At 36.1% G+C, this 23,655-nt stretch overlaps 1 protein-coding gene across 1 annotated transcript in view; it reads right to left on the bottom strand.

The window, feature by feature from the left end:
* BMT2 (base methyltransferase of 25S rRNA 2 homolog) overlaps window positions 1-23,655 on the bottom strand; it is a 105,203-nt gene that overhangs the window by 49,817 nt on the left and 31,731 nt on the right. The window contains exon 3 of the mRNA XM_032304061.1: window positions 16,592-16,762. Within this exon, the coding sequence (XP_032159952.1) occupies window positions 16,592-16,762 (171 nt within the window). The remainder of the gene's footprint in view (window positions 1-16,591; window positions 16,763-23,655) is intronic.

The raw sequence follows: 23,655 nt of genomic DNA, 5'->3' as shown, positions 1-23,655 counted from the left end.
TTCATCCCAATGACATTCTTTTTTTTTTTTTTTTTTAGATTTTTTAATTTATTTGTCAGAGAGAGAGAGAGCGCGAACACAGGCAGACAGAATGGCAGGCAGAGGCAGAGGGAGAAGCAGACTCCCTGCCGAGCAAGGAGCCCCATGTGAGACTCGATCCCAGGACGCTGGGATCATGACCTGAGCCGAAGGCAGCTGCCCAACCAACTGAGCCACGTGAAACGGCTTTTTCTGAAAATGTTGAGTGCATGGTAAAGAATACAGTGACTATTAACATACTTTGGTGCCACTGCTTTAATGTGCTAAGATGCTCCAATTTTATCCACCAATGCTTTTGAACTATCAGTACAAAGACAACACAGTAAAAAAAGATCAATATCTTAACATGGAAATATTTTTAATTCATGGCTATTCCCCCAGGGCCTCAGAGACTCCTAGAGATCCACAGACCACACTTTGAGATCTGCTGTGTTACAGGAGTAATATGGCCTTGTTAATGATACCAAGTAATTCTAGGAGTAAAGGAAGTTCTTCTGAGAAAGGTGAATGTTTAAGATAGTGTGTAAGGATAAACTGCAAATTTTCAGCTGGCAAGCTGTGTGAGAATGTTCTAGACAGAAGGAATAATACCAGCAGGAACTGGAACTCTACACGAATAAAAGAAAGATCAATATTATTGAGTTGTATAGTTAAAAAGAAAAAGTACTGAGAAATGAGGGAGACAAAAGTCAATCATGGAGGATTTTTTTATGTTAGATTTTTTTTGTTAGAAGTTTAGATTTTGTTTCAAGGGAAATCACTGAAAATTTTAAGTGAGAGAGTTGATATTATCAGGTTTGTGTTTCAGAAAAAGTTCTCAAATTGTACTGTAGAGAATGGATTGTAGAAAAACTAGAAGTAGGAGACTACTGCAAGAGCCCTTGTAAGACATGAGAGTGGAGACAGGAGATAGACTGAAGCATATTGAGAACTTAGAACTGATAGTAAGACTTGGTGACTATCTAGATATGGGAAGTTAGATAAGGGAGGAGTTAATAAGTCTTAAAGTTTCTGGCTTGGGCAACCAGATAACATTTAATGAAACAGGGAAAAGTGGAAGAGGAATAGATTTGGGCGGTTCATAGAGCAGGAAAGGGGAGTAAATTAGCTCAGTCTTGGTATCTCACAGGCACAAACAGATGTCTAATAAGCAACTAGATATGTGAAATTCAGGTAAGAGATCTGAACTGGAGATACAGATTTGGAATCACTGGCATAAATGTGTTAACCAAAGCTATGGGAGTAAATTAATCTGTCATGGGAAGATAAGCTAACGGAGAAAAGGAGAGAGCCCCAGGACCAGCATTTAAGAGACAGGAAGAGAAAGGGAATGAATTGCTATTAGGAAGGCACAAGTAAATGGAGTGATAAAAGGACACATTCTTACAGCACATGAATTAAGATGAAGATATTTTTTAAAGACAACATTGCAGTGATAGGAGAAGTATATGGAAGAAGTTGATTAATAATCACCAAATTACCATTAAGACTCATAAGATAGTACATAATGATAGCACATGCCTCTGACACTCCCACAAAATGAGTAACATTCATTGATACTTGTTTCAGGAAGGGTTTTAGGTAATACATTTAGAAAATTGTAATTTGCTAGTTAAAGCAAAAAATGAAAACTCCATTTCCTAAATTATCTTTGTATAATCTCCCATATAAGTCTCATTAGCTTTATATATTTTTTAGATCAAATTAGATTCAATTCCAGTTATAAAATAATAAACAGCCGGGTTTATAAACAATGCTAAATATTTAATAGTTGAGAACACAGTGCACAGAACTACATTAAGAATCTTATAAACTTATAATATTATAAAATCTTATAAACTTATTAATAGAAACAATTTTTTGAATGCTGTATGTTTTGTTTTGTTTTTTGAAGATTTTATTTATTTATTTGAGAGCATGAGCAGGAGAACACAAGCAGGGGGAGCAGCAGGGGAGAGGAGGAAGCAGGCTCCCAGCTGAGCAGTGAGCCCCATGCAAGTTCTATCCCAGGACCCTGGGATCATGACCTAAGCCAAAGGCAGAGGCTTAACTAGAGCCATCTAAGTGCCCAGTGAATGCTTTATGGAAGGACATTTACTCAAAGATCTCTCTAGGTAGAATTTCTTTTGGTAGAAAACATATTGTAGTCATCATTTTCCTTTATATACAGTAAAATACAGAATTCTAGATCATGGTATTGTGATGATTCACCAATTGAGCTGTTATCCAAATTATGTTTTGAACGTATATAATCCCCACTACTTTCATTCTCAGTACTTTGGGTGATTTACCTGAAAACTCAGAGCTTTGGGGTTTTTACACATTGTTCTTCCCGTATTTTTTTAGTAGCTATAAGCCCATACAGTAATATTTTACTTTTATAAGGAAAAGGAGACAGGAATGTTAGATATTTCCCTGAGGTTATTCTCTGAGCCTGTGTTAAAATTATGAAAGGAACTATCTTTTTAACTTTTCAGAAAGGAGCAACTAATAAGCAGGATTATTTGCAGTCAGCTTATTCATAATTTTCAATATATCTATTTTAAACCAAGAAAATTTATGGAGGAAAACTTTATAACATAAAATTGATAATATACATGGTTTCTATAGAAATAGCTTTAAAACATTATAATATACATGGCTTTAAATGGGACCTAATATTTTGATACTATTACTAAAACTCCAGATCTGGAATGTGTAACTGTAATTTACTCTATTAACATTTCAGTAAAATAAATGAAGAATTTTAGTTTCAGGTTCAAATTTGCATTTATATATATACTTTGATTAATATGTAATACATTTCAAAATAAAGACAAAACACTATTGAAAGTCACAACTGAAACACTTAAAATTTTTAATTTATTGAATTATGTTCAAAAGACATTTAACTTTACCAATTCTTCCTTTACCACTGTAACACCTTTTACTTACTAGAATAACCTTCAATATTAAAAAGCCTAATAAAATAAAATAAATGAATGCTAAAATTGAATAGAAACTAAATTAAAACTTAAGGAAAAAAGAGAATATTAAAATGGTATTCAAGATCACTGTTTGTTACAAACTGAACTCCCCAGACTGGCAGTAATATGTGTAATTAGGTCTTCTTTAGTATTATATTCCTTCCATCACACACTGTACATGACCAATTTATCTTACATTCTAAGGCAGAATGGAGATAAGGCCTATGGTAAGATTCTTGGTTCAGCAGGGACCATCTAATTAAAAGTCTTTTATTATTTTTGGAAAGTATAATAACAGCATGCGTGCCAAGTTTCAATGCCATGTCAAGTACTAGCACTACATAGAATGAATTTTATCTTCCTGATTTAATATGATTTTCCTTTCTTTTATTTTATAAATTTCCTTTTCCTTCTTTTACTTGTACCTGTTAGAAGTGCCTATTAACACAGGATGCCATTTTATACCATCACATTAATAAAGAGCAAAATAAATAAATAAATAGAAATACTCAGTGCTCATGAGTTTGGGCAAAGTGGGCACTTATGCTGCTAGAAGTAATGGTAGTATCTTTTTTTCTGGAAATTCATTCAGTAATATGTACGAGTACTCTGAGTCACTCAAACTCTTTAACCTAGAAATCCACTTCTGGAAATCCATCCCAAGAACACAAAAATATAAGCATAAAGAGATACTTAATTGTGAGATGAAAGAACTGTGAGAAAGAAAAGAACCTAAATGTCCAAACTTTAAAAGAATAATGTACACAAAGCAAGATCCTTTCCCCCCTATTATCCTTCAAAAAGAGGGCATTATATTTGAGTCCTTACAAAGTCTACACTATTGAGGCCTCTCAATTTCTTTACTTTGATCAATAAAGTGCTACCTGAGAAAAACTATCATTAGCCCAAAATGACATCACACAATGTAGCTTGGCTGCTCACTTATTGAAAGGCCACTTGATGAACTTGACAAAAAGGGGGTTTTAGTACAGATTTAGTAATTATATGAAAAGTATAATTTTACAGTTTTAATTGGAAGATGTTTTCTTACAAAGATTGTATTAAAAAGAAACATGATGAGACAATTAGATGAATTCTCCAGTCTCTTTCTCACCTTAGACATGTTTCCATCACAAGCAACTAAAGCATAACTTAAACCCCCAATACAGTCATTATCTAATCATGTTTATACAGTCAGTCAGGAACACTTCAATGTTACTTCAGAACAGGTAATGGGAAGACTGCTTTGGCACCCTAAACTACATTCTGCTGGTCCCACAGCACCAATTAGGAAGTGTTCTTTCTAATTCCATCTTCTGAAACAGACTACAGAACTGTTATCAGTTTTTCCCTTAAATGTTTGGTATATATATATATTTTTAAAGATTTATTTACTTATTTATTAGAGAGAGAGAGAGAGATATCACAAGTAGGCAGAGAGGCAGGCAGAGAGAGAGAGGAAGGGAAGCAGACTCCCTGCTAAGCAGAAAGCCCGATATGGGACTCGATCCCAGGACCCTGAGATCATGACCTGAGCCAAAGGCAGAGGCTTAACCCACTAAGCCACCCAGGCGCCCAAATGTTTGGTATATCAGTGAAACCAAATGGGCCTTGTGCTTTGTGTTTTGGAAGGCTATTCATTATTGACTCAATTTCCTTAATATGTATAGACTGATCTGATTTTCTGTTTCCCCTTGTATGAGTTTTGTCTTTCAGGGAATTGGTCCATTTCATCTAAGTTATCAAATCTGTGGGCATAATATTCCTACAGTATCCTTTTACTGTCCATGAGATCAGTAGTGATGGCAGCGCTTTCATTTCTGGTATTAGTAATTTGTATTTCTCTTTCTTGTTTTTCTTGGTTAGAGCAGATGAAGTTTATCAATTTTATTAATGTCCTAAGAAACCAGCTTTCAGTTTCACTTACGTTCTCTACTCTTTTCCTGTTTTCAGTTTCACTGACTTCTGTAGTAACTTTCATTATTTCTTTTCCTCTGCTTACTCAGGACCTATTTTGCTCTTGTTTTCCTACTTTCCTAAGGTAGGAGCTTATAGTACTGATTTTAATCTTTCTTCTTTTTTAATAGATGCACTTCATACTACAAATTTCCCTCCAAGCACTGTTTTCATTACACTCCATAAATTGGTAAGAAACATTTTCATTTTCATTTAGTGCAAAATATTCTGAAATTTCTTAAGATGACTTCTTTGACCTGTGTGCTAATTAGAAATGTGTTGCTGAGCAATGTTTTGGGATATTCTAGGTCTCTTTCTGCTAATGATTTCTAGTTTTATTCTATGTTCTGACAAAAATACTTCAATCTACCTTTTAAAATTTGTTAAGTGTTTTATGGCCCAGAATATGGTCATTTGAATGTTTTCAAAAAACATAAGTATTTTTAAAAGGTAGCAAAAGCAGGTTGGGACACAGATATCTTAATAGTAGGAAGAATGGGTAGTTACAATCTGAGCTAGAATTTCTAATCACATTCTATCCAAATCCAAAAATTATCACATCTCAATTTTGAGATATAGATGACTTAAAAAGGGATTCTAACAGTAACAGACATCTGGTATTAATTTGCTTTTCATGAAATATAAGTACAAAAAATTATGTATTTTTGCCATCTAAGTTCTTATTACCTGCACCCAGAAATCAGAATGACTTGAATATACACTTTAAGAGAAGACTGGGAAAAAGAAAACCCTTGCTATCTAAACTTGTTATCCGAAGTCAGAAGCCAAGTAGATTTGGATGGTAAAGAATATGTATTTTCCCATATAATAACTATAACTCAACATGTGACTCTTGATTATTTCACCTACCTAAGAGAGGAGAGGAGACTGCAATTCTCTTTGGGCAAATTGAATATTACTGTATACTCAGAACCACCTTACTTAGACACATATACCGACAGGTTTTTGTGATGAAATATAATGCAGAAGGAGAGAAGCAAGATGGCAGAGGAGTAGCAGACTGAAACGACATTAGATCCCAGGAGTTAAGCTAGATAGGTATCAACCATTCCGAACATGTACAAACACAAGAGGAGACAGAAGAGAAGTGAAGCAGCAATTCTAGGAACAGAAAATCAACCACTTTCTGAAAGGTAGGACATGTGAATTTAATCTGAAGTGATGGGAAGATAGATCATGGCAGGAGGGGCTGGCTCCCTGGCAAGCGGTGGGGCAGTGGAACACCAAATGAGAAATTTTAGAAGTCTGCTCCACTGAGGGATATAGCTCCAGAGGCTAAGCAAGGGTGGAGTCCTCATGGGGACAGTGTGGTTTCAGGTCCCATGGGTCACAGAAAGATTGGGGGTGTCTGAGTGTGGCAGAGCTTGCCAGGTATCTGAGCAGGGAAGGTGACTACAGAGACAGAGTCAAAGAGTGAGCTTTCAGGTCGGGGTTACCTTAAACCATGATCCAAGGCATTGTTGGACCACTGCTCTTCTAGCAGGGACCCCAAAAGTGGCAAACCTGGGGAAACTCACCTTCCTGCTCCCGTGGGAATCTGCTGGGCTTAGAGACTCCAAATGGGGCCGTTCGCCAGATATAGAAACACTTGGTCATGGGCCACGTAAGCTCAGAGTGCAGCCAGAGACCAGAGAGACAGGAGTGAATGCTTATCTCTGAGGGCGCACTGAGGACTGGGGCACTTAGCTCTAGACTCCTTGGGACCACAGACTGGGAGGCCGCCATCTTCATTTCCATCCTTCAAAGCTCCATGGAAAGCATTCAGGGAACAAAAGCTTGGAGAGTGAACCTGAGCAGATTACTTAGCCCAGTCCATGGCAAGAGCAGTGCAATTCCGCCTCTGGCAAAGACATTTGAGAATCACTGCAACAGGCCCCTCTTCCAGTAGATCAGCAAGAACATCCAGTCAAGACCAAGATCACTGATCAAGGAGAACAGAGGAACTCCAGAGCTATGGGAAAGCAATGCATAGAATTCATGGCTCTTACCCCATGATCCATTAGTCTCACAAAGTTAAATTTTTTAAATTTTATTTTGTTTTCTCATTCTGGTTTTTTTTTTTTTTTAACTCTTCCTCTTTCCTCTTTTAGTGTTTTTTAAACAGTTTATCTAAACAATACCTTTCTAAAAAGAAATCTTTTTAAACTTTCATTGTTACAGTCATATTTTATCACTTTGTTGTATTTAACCTTAATTTTTGTATACATATAGGTGTTTTTTTTCCCCTAAAAAATTTTGGGATACAATTTCTTCTAAGACATCAAAATATACCATAATATAGCACATGGCTTTGTTCTAGTCTCCAGCCTGAGCATATTCCGGCCTTTTAAATTTTCTGTTTCCAACCAACTTATCAATTGCTTTCTTAGAATTTTTTTTTAAATTTTCATTTTTGCAGTCATATTCATCCCTTCATTGTTTGTGTGTGTGTGTATATATACATATATATATATATAAATTTTTCTCTCCCTGAAATTTTGCCAGGGAATTTCTTCAAAGATACCAAAATACACCCAAAATCAAGTGGGTAGCTTTGTTCTATTCACCAATCTAATATATATATATATGGATAGATAGATATATTAGATATACATATTAGCTATATTAGATATATATATAATAGATATATAGATAGATACATTATATATATATTAGATGTATATATTATAGATATATATATATATCTATCTATATATATTAGATTGGAAATATATATATATATATATATATATTTCCCCCACCCAATTTTATCCCCCCCCTTCTTCTCCCCTGGGGTTTGGATCTCTTCTGATTTGGTTAGCGTACATTTTTCTGGGGTCTTTTCCACCCTTTTAGTATTTTATTCTCTCATTCATATATTCTTATCTGGATAAAATGACAAGGCAGAAAAACTCACCACAAAAAAAAGAAGAAGAGGCAGTACCGATGGCTAGGGACCTAATCTATATAGACACTGAGAATATGTCAGAACTAGAGCTCAGAATGACAATTCTCAAGGTGCTAGCTGGGCTCAAAAAAAGCATGGAGAAATAAAAGAAGTAAAATTTAACCAAACAAATAAAAAAAGCTATTAATGAGTTGCAATGAAAAATAGAGGCTCTTACTGATAGGATAAAGAAGGCAGAAGAGAGAATTAGTGATATAAAGGCCAAATAATGGAGAATAAAGAAGCTGAACAAAAGAGAGACAAACAACTACTGGACTATGAGGGGAAAATTCAAGAGATAAGTGATACCGGTAGATGAAACAGTATCAAAATAATTTGGATTCCAGAAGAAGAAGAAAGGGTGGGGGGGCAGAAGGTATACCAGAGTGAATTATAGTGGAGAATTTCCCTAATATAGCAAAGGGAACAAGTGTAAAAGACTTACTGACAAAGAGAAAATCCTGAGAGCACCTCAGGACAAGAAGTCTCTAACATATAGTGATAGAAATATTAGATTGGTAGCAGACCTATCCAAAGAGGCCTGGAAGTCCAGAAGGAACTGGCATGACATATTCAGAGCACTAAATGAGAAATATATGCAGCCAAGAATACTATACCCAAGCTAGGCTATCACTGAAAATAGAAGGAGAGAGAAAAAGCTTCCAGGACAAACAAAAATCAAAAATTAAAAAATTAGCAAACATCAACCAGCCCTACAGGAAATATCAAAAGGGATCCTCTAAGTAAAGAGAGAGCCTAAAAGTAGTACACCAGAAAGGAATAGAGACAATATACAGTAATAGTTACCTTACAGGCAATACAATGGCAATAAATTCATATCTCTCAATAGTTACTCTGAATGTAAATGGGCTAAATGCCCCAATCAAAAGACACAGGGTAACAGAATGGATAAAAAACCAAAACCCATCAATATGCTGTTTACAAGAAACTCATTTTGGACCCAAAGACACCTCCAGATTTAAAGTGACAGGGTGGAAAACAATTTACCATGCTAAAGGACATAAAAAGAAAGCTGGGGTGGCAATCCTTATATTAGATCAATTAGATATTAAGCCAAAGACTATAATAAGAGATAAGGAAGGGCACTATAGGTCACAAAAGGTCTGTTCAACAAGAAGATCTAGCAATTTTAAATATCTATGCCCGCTACATGGAAGCAGCCACTCACATAAACCAATTAATAACAAAATCAAAGGAACACATTGATAATAATACTATAATATTAGGGGAATTTAACAATCCCCTCACTGAAATGGACAGATCATCCAAGCAAAGGATCAACAAAGAAATAGAGGCCTTAAATGACACACTGGACCAGATGGACACCACAGATATATTCAGAACATTCCATCCCAAAGCAACAGAATACAAATTCTTCTCTAGTACACATAGAACATTCTCCAGAACAGATCACATCCTGGGTCATAAATGAGGTCTCAACCAGTACCAAAAGATTGGGATCATTCCCTGCATATTTTCAAACCACAGTGCTCTGAAGCTAGAAGTCAGCCACAAGAGGAAAGTTGGAAAGAACTCAAATACCTGGAGGCTAAAGAGGATCCTACTAAAGAATTAATGGGTCAACCAGGAAATTAAAGAAGAATTGAAAAAAATTATGGAAACAAATGATAATGGGAACAGAACTGTTCAAACTCTGTGGGACACAGCAAAGGCAGTCCTGAGAAGAAAGTATACAGCAATACTAGCCTTTCTCAAGAAACAAGAAAGGAGGAAATGAAAGAATTTTAAAAATTCATGGAAACAAATGAAAATGAAAACACAACTGTCCAAAATCTTTGGGACACAGCAAAGGCAGTCCTGAGAGTAAAGTGTATAGCAATACAAGCCTTTCTCAAGAAACAAGAAAGTTCTCAAGGACACAACCTAACCCTACACCTAAAGGAGCTGAAGAAAGAACAGCAAAGAAAGCCTAAACCCAGCAGCAGAAGAGAAATCATAAAGATCAGAGCACAAATCAATGAAATAGAAACCAAAAGAACAGTAGAACAAATCAACGAAACTAGGAGTTGATTCCTTGAAAGAATTAATGAGATTGATAAACCCCTGGCCAGACTTATCAAAAAGAAAAGAGAAAGGGGCCAAATTAATAAAATGAATGAAGGTGGAGAGATCACAACCAACACAAAAGAAATACAAACAATTATAAGAGGATATGATGAGCAACTATACGCCAGCAAATTTGATAATCTGGAAGAAATGGATGCATTCCTAGAGACATATAAACTACCAAAACTGAACCAGGAAGAAACAGAAAACCTGAACAGACCAATAATCAGTAAGGAGACTGAAGCAGTCATCAAAAATCTCACAACAGGGCACCTGGGTGGCTCAGTGGGTTAAGTCTCTGCCTTCGGCTCAGGTCATGATCTCAGGGTCCTGGCATCAAGTACCGCATCAGGCTCTCTGCTCAGCGGGAAGCCTGCTTCCCCCCTCTCTCTCTGCCTGCCTCTCTGCCTACTTGTGATCTCTCTGTGTCAAATAAATAAATAAAATATTAAAAAAAAAATCAACAACCAACAAACAAGAGCCCAGGGTTAGACGGCTTCCCGGGGGTATTCTTCCAAACATTTCAAGAAGAATTAATACCTATTCTCCTGACACTGTTCCAAAAAACAGAAATGGAAGGAAAACTTCCAAACTCATTTTATGAGGCCAGCATTACCTTGATCCCAAAACCAGACAAAGACCCCGCCAAAAAGGAGAATTAAAGACCAATAACCTTGCTAAACAGATGCGAAAATTCTCACCAAAATATTAGCCAATAGGATCCAACAGTACATTAAAAGGACTATTCACCACGACCAAGAGGGATTTATTCCTGGGCTGCAAGGTTGGTCCAACATTCGCAAATCAATCAACGTGATACAATACAAAATAAAAGAACAAGAACCACATGATCCTCTAAATAGATGCTGAGAAAGCATTTGACAAAGTACAGCATCCTTTCTTGATCAAAACTCTTCAAAGTGTAGGGATAGAGGGTTCATACCTCTATACCATCAAAGCCATCTATGAGAAACCCACAGCGAATACCATTCTCAATGGGGAAAAACTGAGAGCTTTTCCCCTATGGTCAGGAACACGGCAGGGATAGCCACTGTTACCACTGCTATTCAATGTACTACTAGAAGTCCTATCCTCAGCAATTAGACAACAAAAAGAAATTAAAGGAATCCAAATTGGCAAAGAAGTAGTGAAACTATCACTCTTTGCAGACGATATGATACTTTGTGTGGAAAACCCGAAAGACTCCACTCCACAACTGCTAGAACTCACACAGGAATTCAGTCAAGTGGCAGGATATAAAATCAATGCACAGAAATCAGTTGCATTTCTATACACCAACCACAAAACAGAACAAAGAGAAATTAAGGAGTCAATCCCATTTACAATGGCACTCAAAACCATAAGATACCTAGGAGTAAACCTAACCAAAGAGGCAAAGAATCTGTACTCAGAAAACTATATAAAGTACTCATGAAAGAAATTGAGGAAGACACAAAGAAATGGAAGAATGTTCCATGCTCATGGATTGGAAGAACAAATATTTTGAAAATGTCTATGCTACCTAAAGCCATCTACACATTTAATGCAATCCCTATCAAAATACCATCAATTTTTTTGAAGAAATGGAACAAATAAACCTAAAATTTATATGGAACCAGAAGAGACCCCAAATAGCCAGAGGAATGTTGAAAAAGAAAGCCAAAGTCGGTGGCATCACAATTCCAGACTTCAAGCTCTATTACAAAGCTGTCATCATCAACACAGTATGGTACTGTCACAGAAACAGACACATAGATCAATGGAACAGAATAGAGAGCCCAGAAATAGACAATAGACCCTCAACTCTATGGTCAACTAATCTTCCACCAAGCAGGAAAGAATGTCCAATGGAAAAAAGCAGTCTCTTCCACAAATGGTGTTGGGACAACTGGACAGCCATGTGCAGAAAAATGAAACTGGACCATTTCCATACACCACACACAAAAATAGACTCAAAATGGATGAAGGGCCTCAATGTGAGAAAGGAATCCATCAAAATCCTTGAGGAGAACACAGGCAGCAACCTCTTCGACCTCAGCCACAGCAACTTCTTCCTAGAAACATCACCGAAGGCAAGGGAAGCAAGGGAAAAAATGCACTATTGGGACTTCATCGAGATCAAAAGCTTATGCATAGCAAAGGAAACAGTCAACAAAACCAAAGGACAACTGACAGAATGGGAGAAGATATTTGCAAATGACATTATCAGATAAAGGGCTAGTACCCAAAATCTATAAAGAACTTACGAAGCTCAACATCCAAAGAACAAATAACCCAATCCAGAAATGAGCAGAGGACATGAACAGACATTTCTGCAAAGAAGACATCCAGATGGTCAACAGACACATGAAAAAGTGCTCCACATCACTCAGCATCAGGAAAATACAAATCCAAACCACAGTGAGATACCACCTCACACCAGTCAGAATGGCTAAAATGAACAAGTCAGGAAATGACAGATGTTGGCGCGGATACAGGAAAGGGGAACCCTCTTACACTGTTGGTGGGAATGCAAGCTGGTGCAGCCACTCTGGAAAACAGCATTAAGATTCCTCAGAAAGATGAAAATAGAGCCACCCCATGACCCAGCAATTTCAGTACTGGGTATTTACCCTAAAGATACAAATATAGTGATCCAAAGGGGTACATGCACCCCAATGTTTACAGCAGCAATGTCCACAATAGCCAAACTACGGAAAGAACCTAGATGTCCATAAACAGATGAATGGAAAAAGAAGATGTGGTATATATATACAATGGAATATTAAGCAGCCATCAAAAGAAATGAAATCTTGCCATTTGCAATGATGTGGATGGAACTAGAAGGTATTGTGCTGAGTGAAATAAGCCAATCAGAGAAAGATAATTATCATATGATCTCTCTGATATGAGGAATTTGAGAGGCAGAGTGAGGGATTTGGGGGGGCGGCTAGGGAAGGAAAAAATGAAACAAGATGGGATTGGGAGGGAGACAAACCATAAGAGACTCTTACAAAACAGACTGAGGGTTGCTGGGGTGGGGGGTGGAGAGGGTGGTTGGGTTATGGACATTGTGGAGGGTATGTGATATGGTGAGTGCTGTGAAGTGTGTAATCCTGACGATTCACAGACCTGTATCCCTGGGACAAATAATTCATCATACATTAATAAAAAATAATTTAAAAAAATATAATGCAGAATGAGTGTTTTAATAGCATGGGAAGAGCAGTTAACAAAATTCTTTATACTACATGGTCTCTATTGTGTAAAAAACAATGCCCATTAAAAAGACTGGAAAGAAATGTGCCTAAACTTAACTGCGACTGAACAGTAATTTTTCTACAGCCACAGTCTTCTTTACATGCAAATTTTTTACACTGTGATCTTACTTCATTTGTAACAAGAAAAATATTCAATAGTGGTTTTAGTACAATATTATAAGTACACTAATAGAACTATTTATAAAAACGTTTAATACTGGTATCAAAGAGTTATCATTTCTTTTGGGAAGTTTGAATTAAGGTCTGGGACGCAAGGTATTTCAAATATAGCCTAATATAATACAGCAATAGTTTATCAGAAAGAGGACATGTTATTCTTTCAACTGCCAGAAAGTAAGAGCAAGCATGTACCACTAGGGGAATTTAAACAGTTCTATATGACTAGAATAAAGGCTGCAAAAATGGCAAAAGCAGGAGGAATAATGTTTACATACACGTGTTGGGTCCAGATGGTATATGAAGGAGTCCAGAGTTTTTAGAATGAAGAAAATCTAAACCTAGCCAGGTTAGATAACTTGTTTCAATTTTTAATTTCAATACTAAGTAACTCTTGACCCACAACAATCATGTTTGGAAACTTTCTTTCAAATACTTAAACCTAACTAATTTTTCTCCTTTAAAATAAACTGGAGGGGCAGCTGGGTGGCACGGTCAATTAAGCAGCAGATTCTTGGTTTCTGCTCGAGTGATGATCTCAGGGTTTCAAGATCAAGCCCCATCTTGGGCTCTGCACTCAACATGGGATCTGCATCAGATTGTCTTTTCTTGATTCTGGCAGGGTAGAAGTGCAAATCCACTCCTTAAGAAACTCCTTGAGTTTTATACTCAAACAAAGGCAAACAATTTGAGAATTGTTTATTCATTCAAACAAGCTGATCCTAAGTTAAGAACAGTAGGGTCTATTTGCCTAAAGCCACCACTACCCCCCCCCCCCCCCCCTTGGTTAGTTGATATAGAAATTCTTCAAGGACAGGGATGGTTATGAAAGTCAACAGCTCCACTGCTGGAAGGGGCTAACTTGATTTGAAGCAAAGGGTCCAAAACCCACACAGGGCATTATCAGTAAAAGTAGAAAACAAACAGAAAGTCAGCAGCTATGCTAGTCTGAGGTTGCAGCTTTAGTTGGGCTGAGCTACGTGCAGACTGGAGAATTAGCAAAAAATTTAACCAGAAAGTCCTGAAAATGAGAAAGGCATACAGGGGCTGCATAAGGTCTCCACATAGCCTTGAATGATCTGGAGACTAAGTGAACATGCACAGGAGCTCCAAGAGGGTCTGGTGAAAAGTATATGGTTAGGGAGTCTGGAAAACTGCCTAAGTTTTTAAAGCACTCCCTAATCTACACACACCCACTCCTAGAGGGCAGAAGCCTATCTGGCTTGAGATATTTGGGTAGAACCTGTGCTATCAATGACCACTATACTATGCAGAGGAAACAAGCCTAAAAAGTAAAAACGACAATACCATACAAGCTGCAAAGAAGGCAGATCCCACAGATTAAGCCCTAGCCCTAGCAAATTACTAAAAAACCACCACCACCATCCTACTTTGGGGAAAAACCCCAAATGAGAGTTTCCACAATGTATTATCAAAAATACATTGGGTGACTTTTAACAAATTATGAGACATACAAACAAAAACAGGAAAGTGTGGTCCATACCCAGGAAAAATAGTAAAATAAAAAAATTACTCTGAGTAAGCTCAAATGTTGAATTTAACAAAGACTTCAAATTAACTATTATAAAAATGTTCCAAGAATTAAAAGAAAACATGTTTAGAGAAGTAAAGAAAAATATGATGACAGTGATACAAGTAAGGTAATCTCAACAGTAAAATACTATAAAAAAGAACCATATAGAAATTCAAGGGTTGATATTTTCTAGATGTACCTGTCTTTGATAGCAGTGTAACTATATTTTTATATTGTCATTTAAAAAATATTCAAGAATGTTCATAACACTCTGAGTTACAGGATGTTCAGTAAGTCACTATGCTTTGTAAGCTCTGTAGTAACCTTTGAAAAAAGGTAAAAAAAGATGCCTTAATCCTTTCCTACTGAACTAATCAAATGTATTCAATTAGTTTTCAAATGAAACTGCTTACAACTGATTAGAGAGTATTGTCAACATGGTGTAAAATCAAAGTAGCCAGAGGTAACACTATGTTCGATATCTGTAAAATTAAATTGTTAAAAAGCTAATACATTTTATTTTCATGGTTAGCTTTCAGTGTCTATCAAGAATGTTTCTAGAATTATTCAAGTGTAGCATTTTCAAGAGATTAATAAAGTATTACTTGATACTACAATTCTGGTACTAAGGTATATAAATAATTTTAATACTACTATTCATTAGATTGTAATACTTATGTGCTTATATATATAAATATAGAACAAAATACTATTCACCCATAAAAAAGAATGAAATCCTGCCATTTTTAATAACATGGACAGATCTTCAGGCCATTATGCTAAGTGAATTAAGTCAGAGAAAGACAATCTAAGACAAATACTTATATATGGAATCTAAGAGAAGCTAAACTCATAGAAACAGATGTAACCGTGGTTACTAGAGGGGGTGATAAGGGCTGGAGTAGAGAAATTGGGTGAAAGATACAAACTTTCAGTTATATGTAAGTTAAAGGGATGAACGGTATACCATGACAACTATAGTTAACATTACATTGTATATTTCAAATTTGCTAAAAGAATGGATCTTAAAGGTTATCACAAGAAAAAAAATTATAACTGTGAGGTGATAGATAGTAACCAAACTTGTAATCATTTTACAATATTTACATATATCAAGTCACGTTGTATACCTTAAACTTACACAATATTTTATCTCAATAAAACTGGAAAATATCCAATTACTTACTAAATAAGTAAAATTTGTGCCTACGCATACATATATTACTAGTAGGCAGATTTTCCTATTAACAATAAAACAATGGCAATTGGCTCTATTAATAATCTTCCATTATTCCTTGTGATTTTTTAATTAGTGGATACTGACTTTAAATTAAACACAGTTTAAAATGGATTTTGTTATTTTGATTCTTTGATTCCCATAAGAGTGATTACATTTAAGAAACTATTCTTTTTCATTTTTCCTGAATATAATCTATTAAAGAACCACTAGTTTTCCAGATATCCCTTAAAATTTATGCTAGTTTTCCACCTAGTAATATTACAAATATGTATTTTTCAGCCTAATCTATTATCAGGGGAGCAAGCAAACAGCCCACTACTTATGGTAAATCATTACACTATTTTACATTATTTATAGAGCTATCCAGGATGATGTTAATAACTGGAGTAGAAAAAGTATACTTACTCAGTTATAAATTCAGGGTTTGTAAAGCTGAGGTTGGTTAAATGACCTTCAAGTTTAGAAGACTCGTGTGTATTTAAGGCTGGAGTGGTCTTAGTGGCGAGTACAGCTCTTTTTTCATCTTTTTCAAGTGCTTTTCTCTTCCCACCATTTTGGAAATATTCTCTGCATACACTACAAGGCAAAATGAAATTATATTTTAAAACACTAAAGATAAATATAAAACAAAGTGCGAAAACATTAGCCTTTATTAATCAAAATGAGAAATTTCAATTATAAATTCTTACTTTGAAAATGTCACATAGAGGGACACCTGGGTGGCTCAGTGGGTTAAAGCCTCTGCCTTTGGCTTAGGTCCTGATCCCAGGGTGCTGGGATCGAGCCCCACATCAGCCCCACATGGGGCTCTCTGCTCACCAGGGAGCCTGCTTCCCTCTCTGTCTCTGCCTACTTATGAACTCTCTCTCTGTCAAATACATAAATTTAAAAAAAAGAAAGAAAGAAAATGTCACATAGAGGTTAAGTTTGAGCACCTGTAGCACTTTTAACTACCATACAACAAAGCATAATCTAGATTATATTTAATAAATAAAGAGTATGTTGGAGCGCCTGGGACGCACAGTTGGTTCGCATCTGATTTGGTTTCAGCTCAGGTGGTTATCTCAGGGTTATGAGATTGATCATGAGATCTCCATGCTCAGCAGAGTCTGCTTTGGATTCTATCCCTCTGTCTCTCCCATTTGTGTGCTCTCTCTCTCATTAAAAAAAAAAAAAAAGTATGTTTTCAAGGGTACTGATGTGTCTGTATGTTTTGCTGAACTGTATTCTTAACTAAAACTTGAGTTCCTCCAGAAAAGCTTAGATAGCTCTGCTATTCAGTGAGAGCATACAAAAAGAATAGTCATTACAGTTAATTCTGAGCTAGCTTTGCTGGTGATAGACAGATACCCTAATAGTTGTTTCTTAGATCCCTGCTGGTTTATGAAAACAAAGTCAGGATGTCAACATATTAAGAATCATTAATCTTCTTATTTGCTGTGAGAGAAGGGAACAAAAATCTAGTTCAGGTAAAAATGGTACTGTCATTACAGGTAAACATTCAGAGAACAAAAGTTTGAATGTAAGAGTGGTTTCTGTAACACCTGGAAAGTATTCTTAACCATCAACAAGAGATCATTCCTGCTTGTCCCAATTCTTTCACTATTAAAATGAAGCGTTTTTGAAGCTGTATCATTTTAAGATCACACAGTTTAGAACACATCAGGTTGCTATCCAGAATCAGAAACTGATGACTGACATAACCTTATAAATAATTTTCTTCATACCTAATACAATTTTAGAGTGAATATAGTAGGGTACCATGCCTGGGTATGTAATAGGACAACAAACATGAATCACAGAATCAAATCAAATATTTATTAGCTATTAAAGAAAGGAATCCTAAGGTAAAACAGATTAATCTAGCTCTGGCCCTTGAATTTACACTGTGATAGGAAATACACATGTGAAAACAACTGATATAATTATCAAAGCTACTTAAAATGTAGGAGAATGGAATCTTGAAAATTTTTCTTTTTAGATCTTTAAAACACATTATTAGTACATAGAGATCATATTTGAACAAAGCTAGACTATTTTTCTCCACAGACACTGCTCGGTGAATTTCTAGAAATATATGGCAAAAGAAGAATTGAAGCATTAACTTAAAACTGGTTTCTGCAAGCAGAACTATGGTCTAATGCCCACCTCTCCTCCTAAAGGATGCTATTCGTTCAACTTTAGTTTTTTTAGTAACTACTATGACCTATGAAGACTTTTTAGAAAAAAAAAAAAAAGACTTCTTTAATTTTTCCTATGTAGACTTAGTTTTAATTCTTATATACAGGAGTTAAAACCCATTCATCATAAATCAAATATTTATTAAATATTAAGAACAGAGAGCTCCCATGTGCCAGGCACATCTGTGATGTGAAAACAAATTGAAGAAGTCACTGCTGTCCCCAAGGAGTTCAGAGTAATGATGACAATTATACAACAATAAAGAAAACAAAACTGATAAAGACAAAATACAATTGATAAACAACCCAATCAGTAATATACGCTGACATTAAAAATATAAGTAGGAATAAATCAGGCAAGGAAGAATGTTAGTTTAGGGGTAAGTGATTTCCTGGCTGAGAGAATAGCATGAGTAAAAGCACAGAAAATAAAAGCTTCGTGGATCCTGCAGAGACGGACACCCATTCAAGGTACGTGAAATGTAAAGTGCCCAGTAGAAAACGGATGGATGGCCTCACAAGTAAAAATGCCCTGAGGCCAACACAAATATAGCAGGGAAAGGTAACTAGTGGATACTGGAGTAATAAGCAAGCCTCAAATATGGCAAGATTCAAAGGCTAATTTAAAGATGTAGACTTCAGACATCTAATTTAATGACAGAAAGCAGTTTACAGATTTCCTGAGGTGGGGCTAAAACTGCAAAAGTGCTGAATGGAGCTTTTTAATGTGATGGAAATACAGTGGTGGTGATGGTTACAGAAGTGTAAAAATTGTCCATATCCACTGAATTGTATGCTAAAATTGGTGCCATTTTGTTGTATATAATTAAACCTCAGTAAAATTGATAAAAAAATGTAGCCTTTACAACCTTAGAATGAATACTAAGAACAATGCCTCTCCAATATGTAACATTTCACTAAGGCATGAAACACAAGAGTAAAGAGCTTGCTTACCTTTTTATCGAGTAGCACCATATACAACTACTGATATTCAAGAATTCCTGAATTATAAAAATAGCAATTTTACATGGTTTAACATCATAGTTATCTAGAAACTTCGTAGCGAAATACTTACAGAGCTAGAATTCCAGATTCTCATAAAATATCAGCCATCTAAATTCCAATCTCCCTATATACTTTCCAAAGAATATATAGATATTTCAGTGTAGCAATAAAAGCATATACAGTTCATGCCTATGGCATAACTAGGAACCAGAATAGCACTTCATTTTAGATGTAAATGTTTAAATGTAATGGAAAATAAAAACCAGAGGCCAACTGAACTGGCTTTGGAGTCCCCCAAAGTACAGTCAGATGATGACTCTATAAAAAGAGGGTAAGATATCAAGGGGTCTTAAAAGTGGCAAAAAAACAGATTAACACCAGTAAGATATACCATCCAAGAGAGGGGTCCAACTCTGAGTGGGAAATTTTAAGAAAAGATTTGGGACATTGTGAACTAGAGCATTAGCCACTGGAAGGTCAAGAGGACATCATACACAGACATACACAAAAAGTATATGTCACCAAAAAAGAAGAGCCTTGAAAAAACTGCTTCCGGGAAAGAAAAGAGGCACCTTGAAAAAAGGAAGTATCTCTGGAGACTTGGTGATAAAGGAAAAAAATGAAGCAATTAAGGATAATGAGATGTTATAATCTACACATAGTAAGAAAATCATACGTCAGACCAAAAGAGGACAATATTTATTAAGGGAACCATACTCTTGTATTTGTGGCAAACAAGCAAGGTTCTTTGGATTTAAAGAACAGAGTAATCCACACAAACTCCTATCTACCTACCTGCCCAAGGAACCCAGAAACCAGAAAAGGTTCTATTAGAGGGAAAGAGAAAAATAATCAAAACTTTTCAGTGAATGAAAATTCTCAAAAACACAGAGCCAAAAACAGCCATAAAAGAGAAAAATAAAAGAGAAAATTACACATAATTTAGTAAGCAACTGCAGATATGAAAGAACATTTCAAATCTGAAATAAAACTGAGAGCAAAAAGGAATAAATAATGGAGAGATATTCCATAAATATGAATAGGAAGATACAATACAGTCACAACAGCAGTCCTTCCCAAATTGATCTACAAATTTAATACAATCCCAATCAAAATCACAGCAAATTATTTTGTGGATACCAACAAACCAATTTTAAAGTTTATATGGAGAGGTAAAAGACCCAGAATAGCCAATACAATATTGAAGGACTGACCACTATCTGACTTCCTATAACTTACTATAAAGTTACAGTGATCAGAAGAGTGTGGTGTTGGTGAAAGAATGGGCAACTAGATCCATGGAACAAAAGAGCAAAGCAATACAATGGGGGTAAAGACAGTCTTTTCACCAAATGTTGCTGGAATGACAACTAAATACCAAAAAATGAACCTAAACATAGACATTACACCCTTCACAACAATTTACTCAAAATGGATCACAGTAAAACACAAACCTATCTTAAAGGGTTTTATAAATTTTCTAGGAGAAAATCTGGGTGACCCTGGGCTTGGCAATGACTTTTCTGATATAACACCAAAGTCAAGATCCATTAAAGAAAGAATTGAGAATTAGACTTCATTAGAATTAAAAACTGCTTTGCAGAAGAGAATGAGAGAATGAGAAAAGAATGAGAACACAAGCCACAGACTGAGAGAAAATTCCTGCAAAGGCATAGCTGATGAAGGACTCCTATCTGAAATATACGAAGAACTCTTAAAACTTAATAATAAGAAAATAAACAAACAAACAAAAAAACCCCAACCCTGAACAGATACCTTACCACAAGCATAACAAATAGCATGGAGGATAAGGGGAGATGGAGAGGAGAAAGGAGTTGAGGGAAATTGGAAGGGGAGGTGAACGATAAGAGGCTATGAAAAACAATCTGAGGGTTTTGAAGGGGCCGGGGGTGGGAGGTTGGGGGAACCAGGTGGTGGGTATTGGAGAGGGCACGAATTGCATGGAGCACTGGCGTGGTGCAAAAACAATGAATACTGTTACGCTGAAAAAAATAAATAAATAAATAAATAAAAAGAAAAGATACCTTACCACAGAAGATATACAAATAGATACCTTACCACAGAAGATATACAAATAGGAAATAAGCATATGAAAAGATGCTCTAGGTCATATGTCATTAGGGAAATGCAAATTAAAATTACAATTTACTACTACACACAAATAGCATAGACAAAATCCTGAACATTAAAACCACCAACTGCTGGGGTGCCTGGGTGGCTCTGGGTTAAGCCTCTGCCTTCGGCTCAGGTCATGATCTCAGGGTCCTGGGATCGAGCCCCGCATTGGGCTCTCTACTCAGTGGGGAGTCTGCTTCCTCCTCTCTCTCTGCCTGCTTCTGCCTACTGTGACCTCTCTCTGTCAAATAAATAAAGAAAATCTTTAAAACAAACAAACAAACAAAACACCAACTGCTGATAAAGATGTGGGGCAATAAGAACTCTTATTCGTTACTAGTGGGAATACAAAGTGAAAAACTAAACACATTTTTACCATACAATACAGCAATCACACTCCTTGATATTTGCCCCCCACCCCGCAAAAGGAAAACTCACTTCCACACAAAAACCTGCAGATTGATGTTTACAGCAATTTTATTCATAACTGCCAAAACTTGGAAGCAATCAAGATGTCCTTTAGTAGATGAGTAAAGAAAGAACTTGTGGTATAGCAAAACAATGGATTATTATTTAGTGCTAAAAAGAAATGAGCTATTGAGCCATGAAAAGATAATGAAGAACCTTAAATGCACATTATTAAATGAAGATGCCAATATGAAAAGGCTATATATTGTGATTCCAACTTTTTGACATTCCAAAATGCAGAACTATGGAAAGAGTTAAAAACATCTGTGGTTGGTAGGAGTATGGCGAAAGAAGGGATATGCAGATAAAGTAGAGAGGATTTTTAGGGCAGTGAAAATATTCTGTGTGATTCTATACTGGTGAATACTTATCATTATACATTTGTCAAAACCCACAGAATATACAACACCAAAAGCAAACCCTAATGTAAACAAACTATGGACTCCGGGTGATAATGATATGTCAATGTGGTTCATCAATTACAATAAATGTACTACTCTAGTGTACCACTATGTTGATACTGGAGGATATTGTGCGTATGTGTGGGTTGGGCGTACATGGGAATTGTGCTTTCTGCTCAATATTACTGTGACCCTAAAATTGCACTAAAAAATAAAGTTTACTGGAAAGGAAAAAACCCTCAGTTCAGAACAGATCTCACATGCCCCCTGATGAAATACACTGAGGACACAATACCACCTATGTGATATTCCTGCTAATATGCTTAAATCTAATCACAAAAAAACAACCATACAAATCCAAACTGAGAGTCTGTAAAACTTGTAAAATTTTATAAAAGAAAAATTAAAAAAAGGAGATTCCACATATGAGGGAAATCATATGGTATTGTTTTTCTCTGACTTATTTTGCTTAACAAGAGACAAACAGAGTTGCTGGAGGGAAGGTGGGTAGAGGGATGGGCTAAATGGGTGATGGGTGGGGTGCCTGGATGGGCTCAGTTGGTTAAGGTGGTGGGCTCCCTGCTTAATGCGGAGTCTGCTTTTTTCTTGCTGACCCTTACCCCACTCATGCTTGCTCTCTCTCTCTCTCAAATAAATAAAATCTTAAAAAGGGGGGGGCACCTAGGTGATCACTCCATTAAGCGGTTGACTCTTGATTTCTGCTCAGTCCTGGGATCAAGCCCAATGCACCTGGAAGTTGGCTTTAGGATTCTCTCTCTGCTCCTCCCCCAGCTCACACACATATTCTCTCTCAAATAAATAAATAAATCTTTATGTGGTGCTTGGGTGGCTTAGTTGGTTAAGCGTCTGCCTTTGACTCAGGTCATGATCTTGGGGGTCCTGGGATTGAGCCCTGCGTCAGGCTCTCTGCTCAGTGGGTAGTCAGCTTCTCCTTCTCCCTCTGTGTACTCACTCTCACTCTTGCTCTTTCTCAAGTAAATAAATAAAATCTTTAAAAAATTTTTAAATAAATAAATCTCTAAAAAATGACTATAATCTTAATAAATAAATAAATAAAATGGGTGATGGGTATTAAGGAGGGCATCTGTTGTGAGGAGCACAGGGCATTAAATTTAAGTGATGAATCACTAATTCTACTCCTGCAACTAATATTACACTATATGTTAACTAACTAGAATTTAAATAAAAACTTGAAACAAAAAGAGAGAGAGAGAGAAAGTGAGAGAGAAAGAGGAAGAGAGAAAGCTAGAGAATTTGC

Source organism: Mustela erminea, chromosome 11 (assembly GCF_009829155.1).
Source record: "Mustela erminea isolate mMusErm1 chromosome 11, mMusErm1.Pri, whole genome shotgun sequence".
Lineage (NCBI taxonomy): Eukaryota > Metazoa > Chordata > Mammalia > Carnivora > Mustelidae > Mustela > Mustela erminea.
This window is presented reverse-complemented; position numbering and strand designations above follow the sequence as displayed.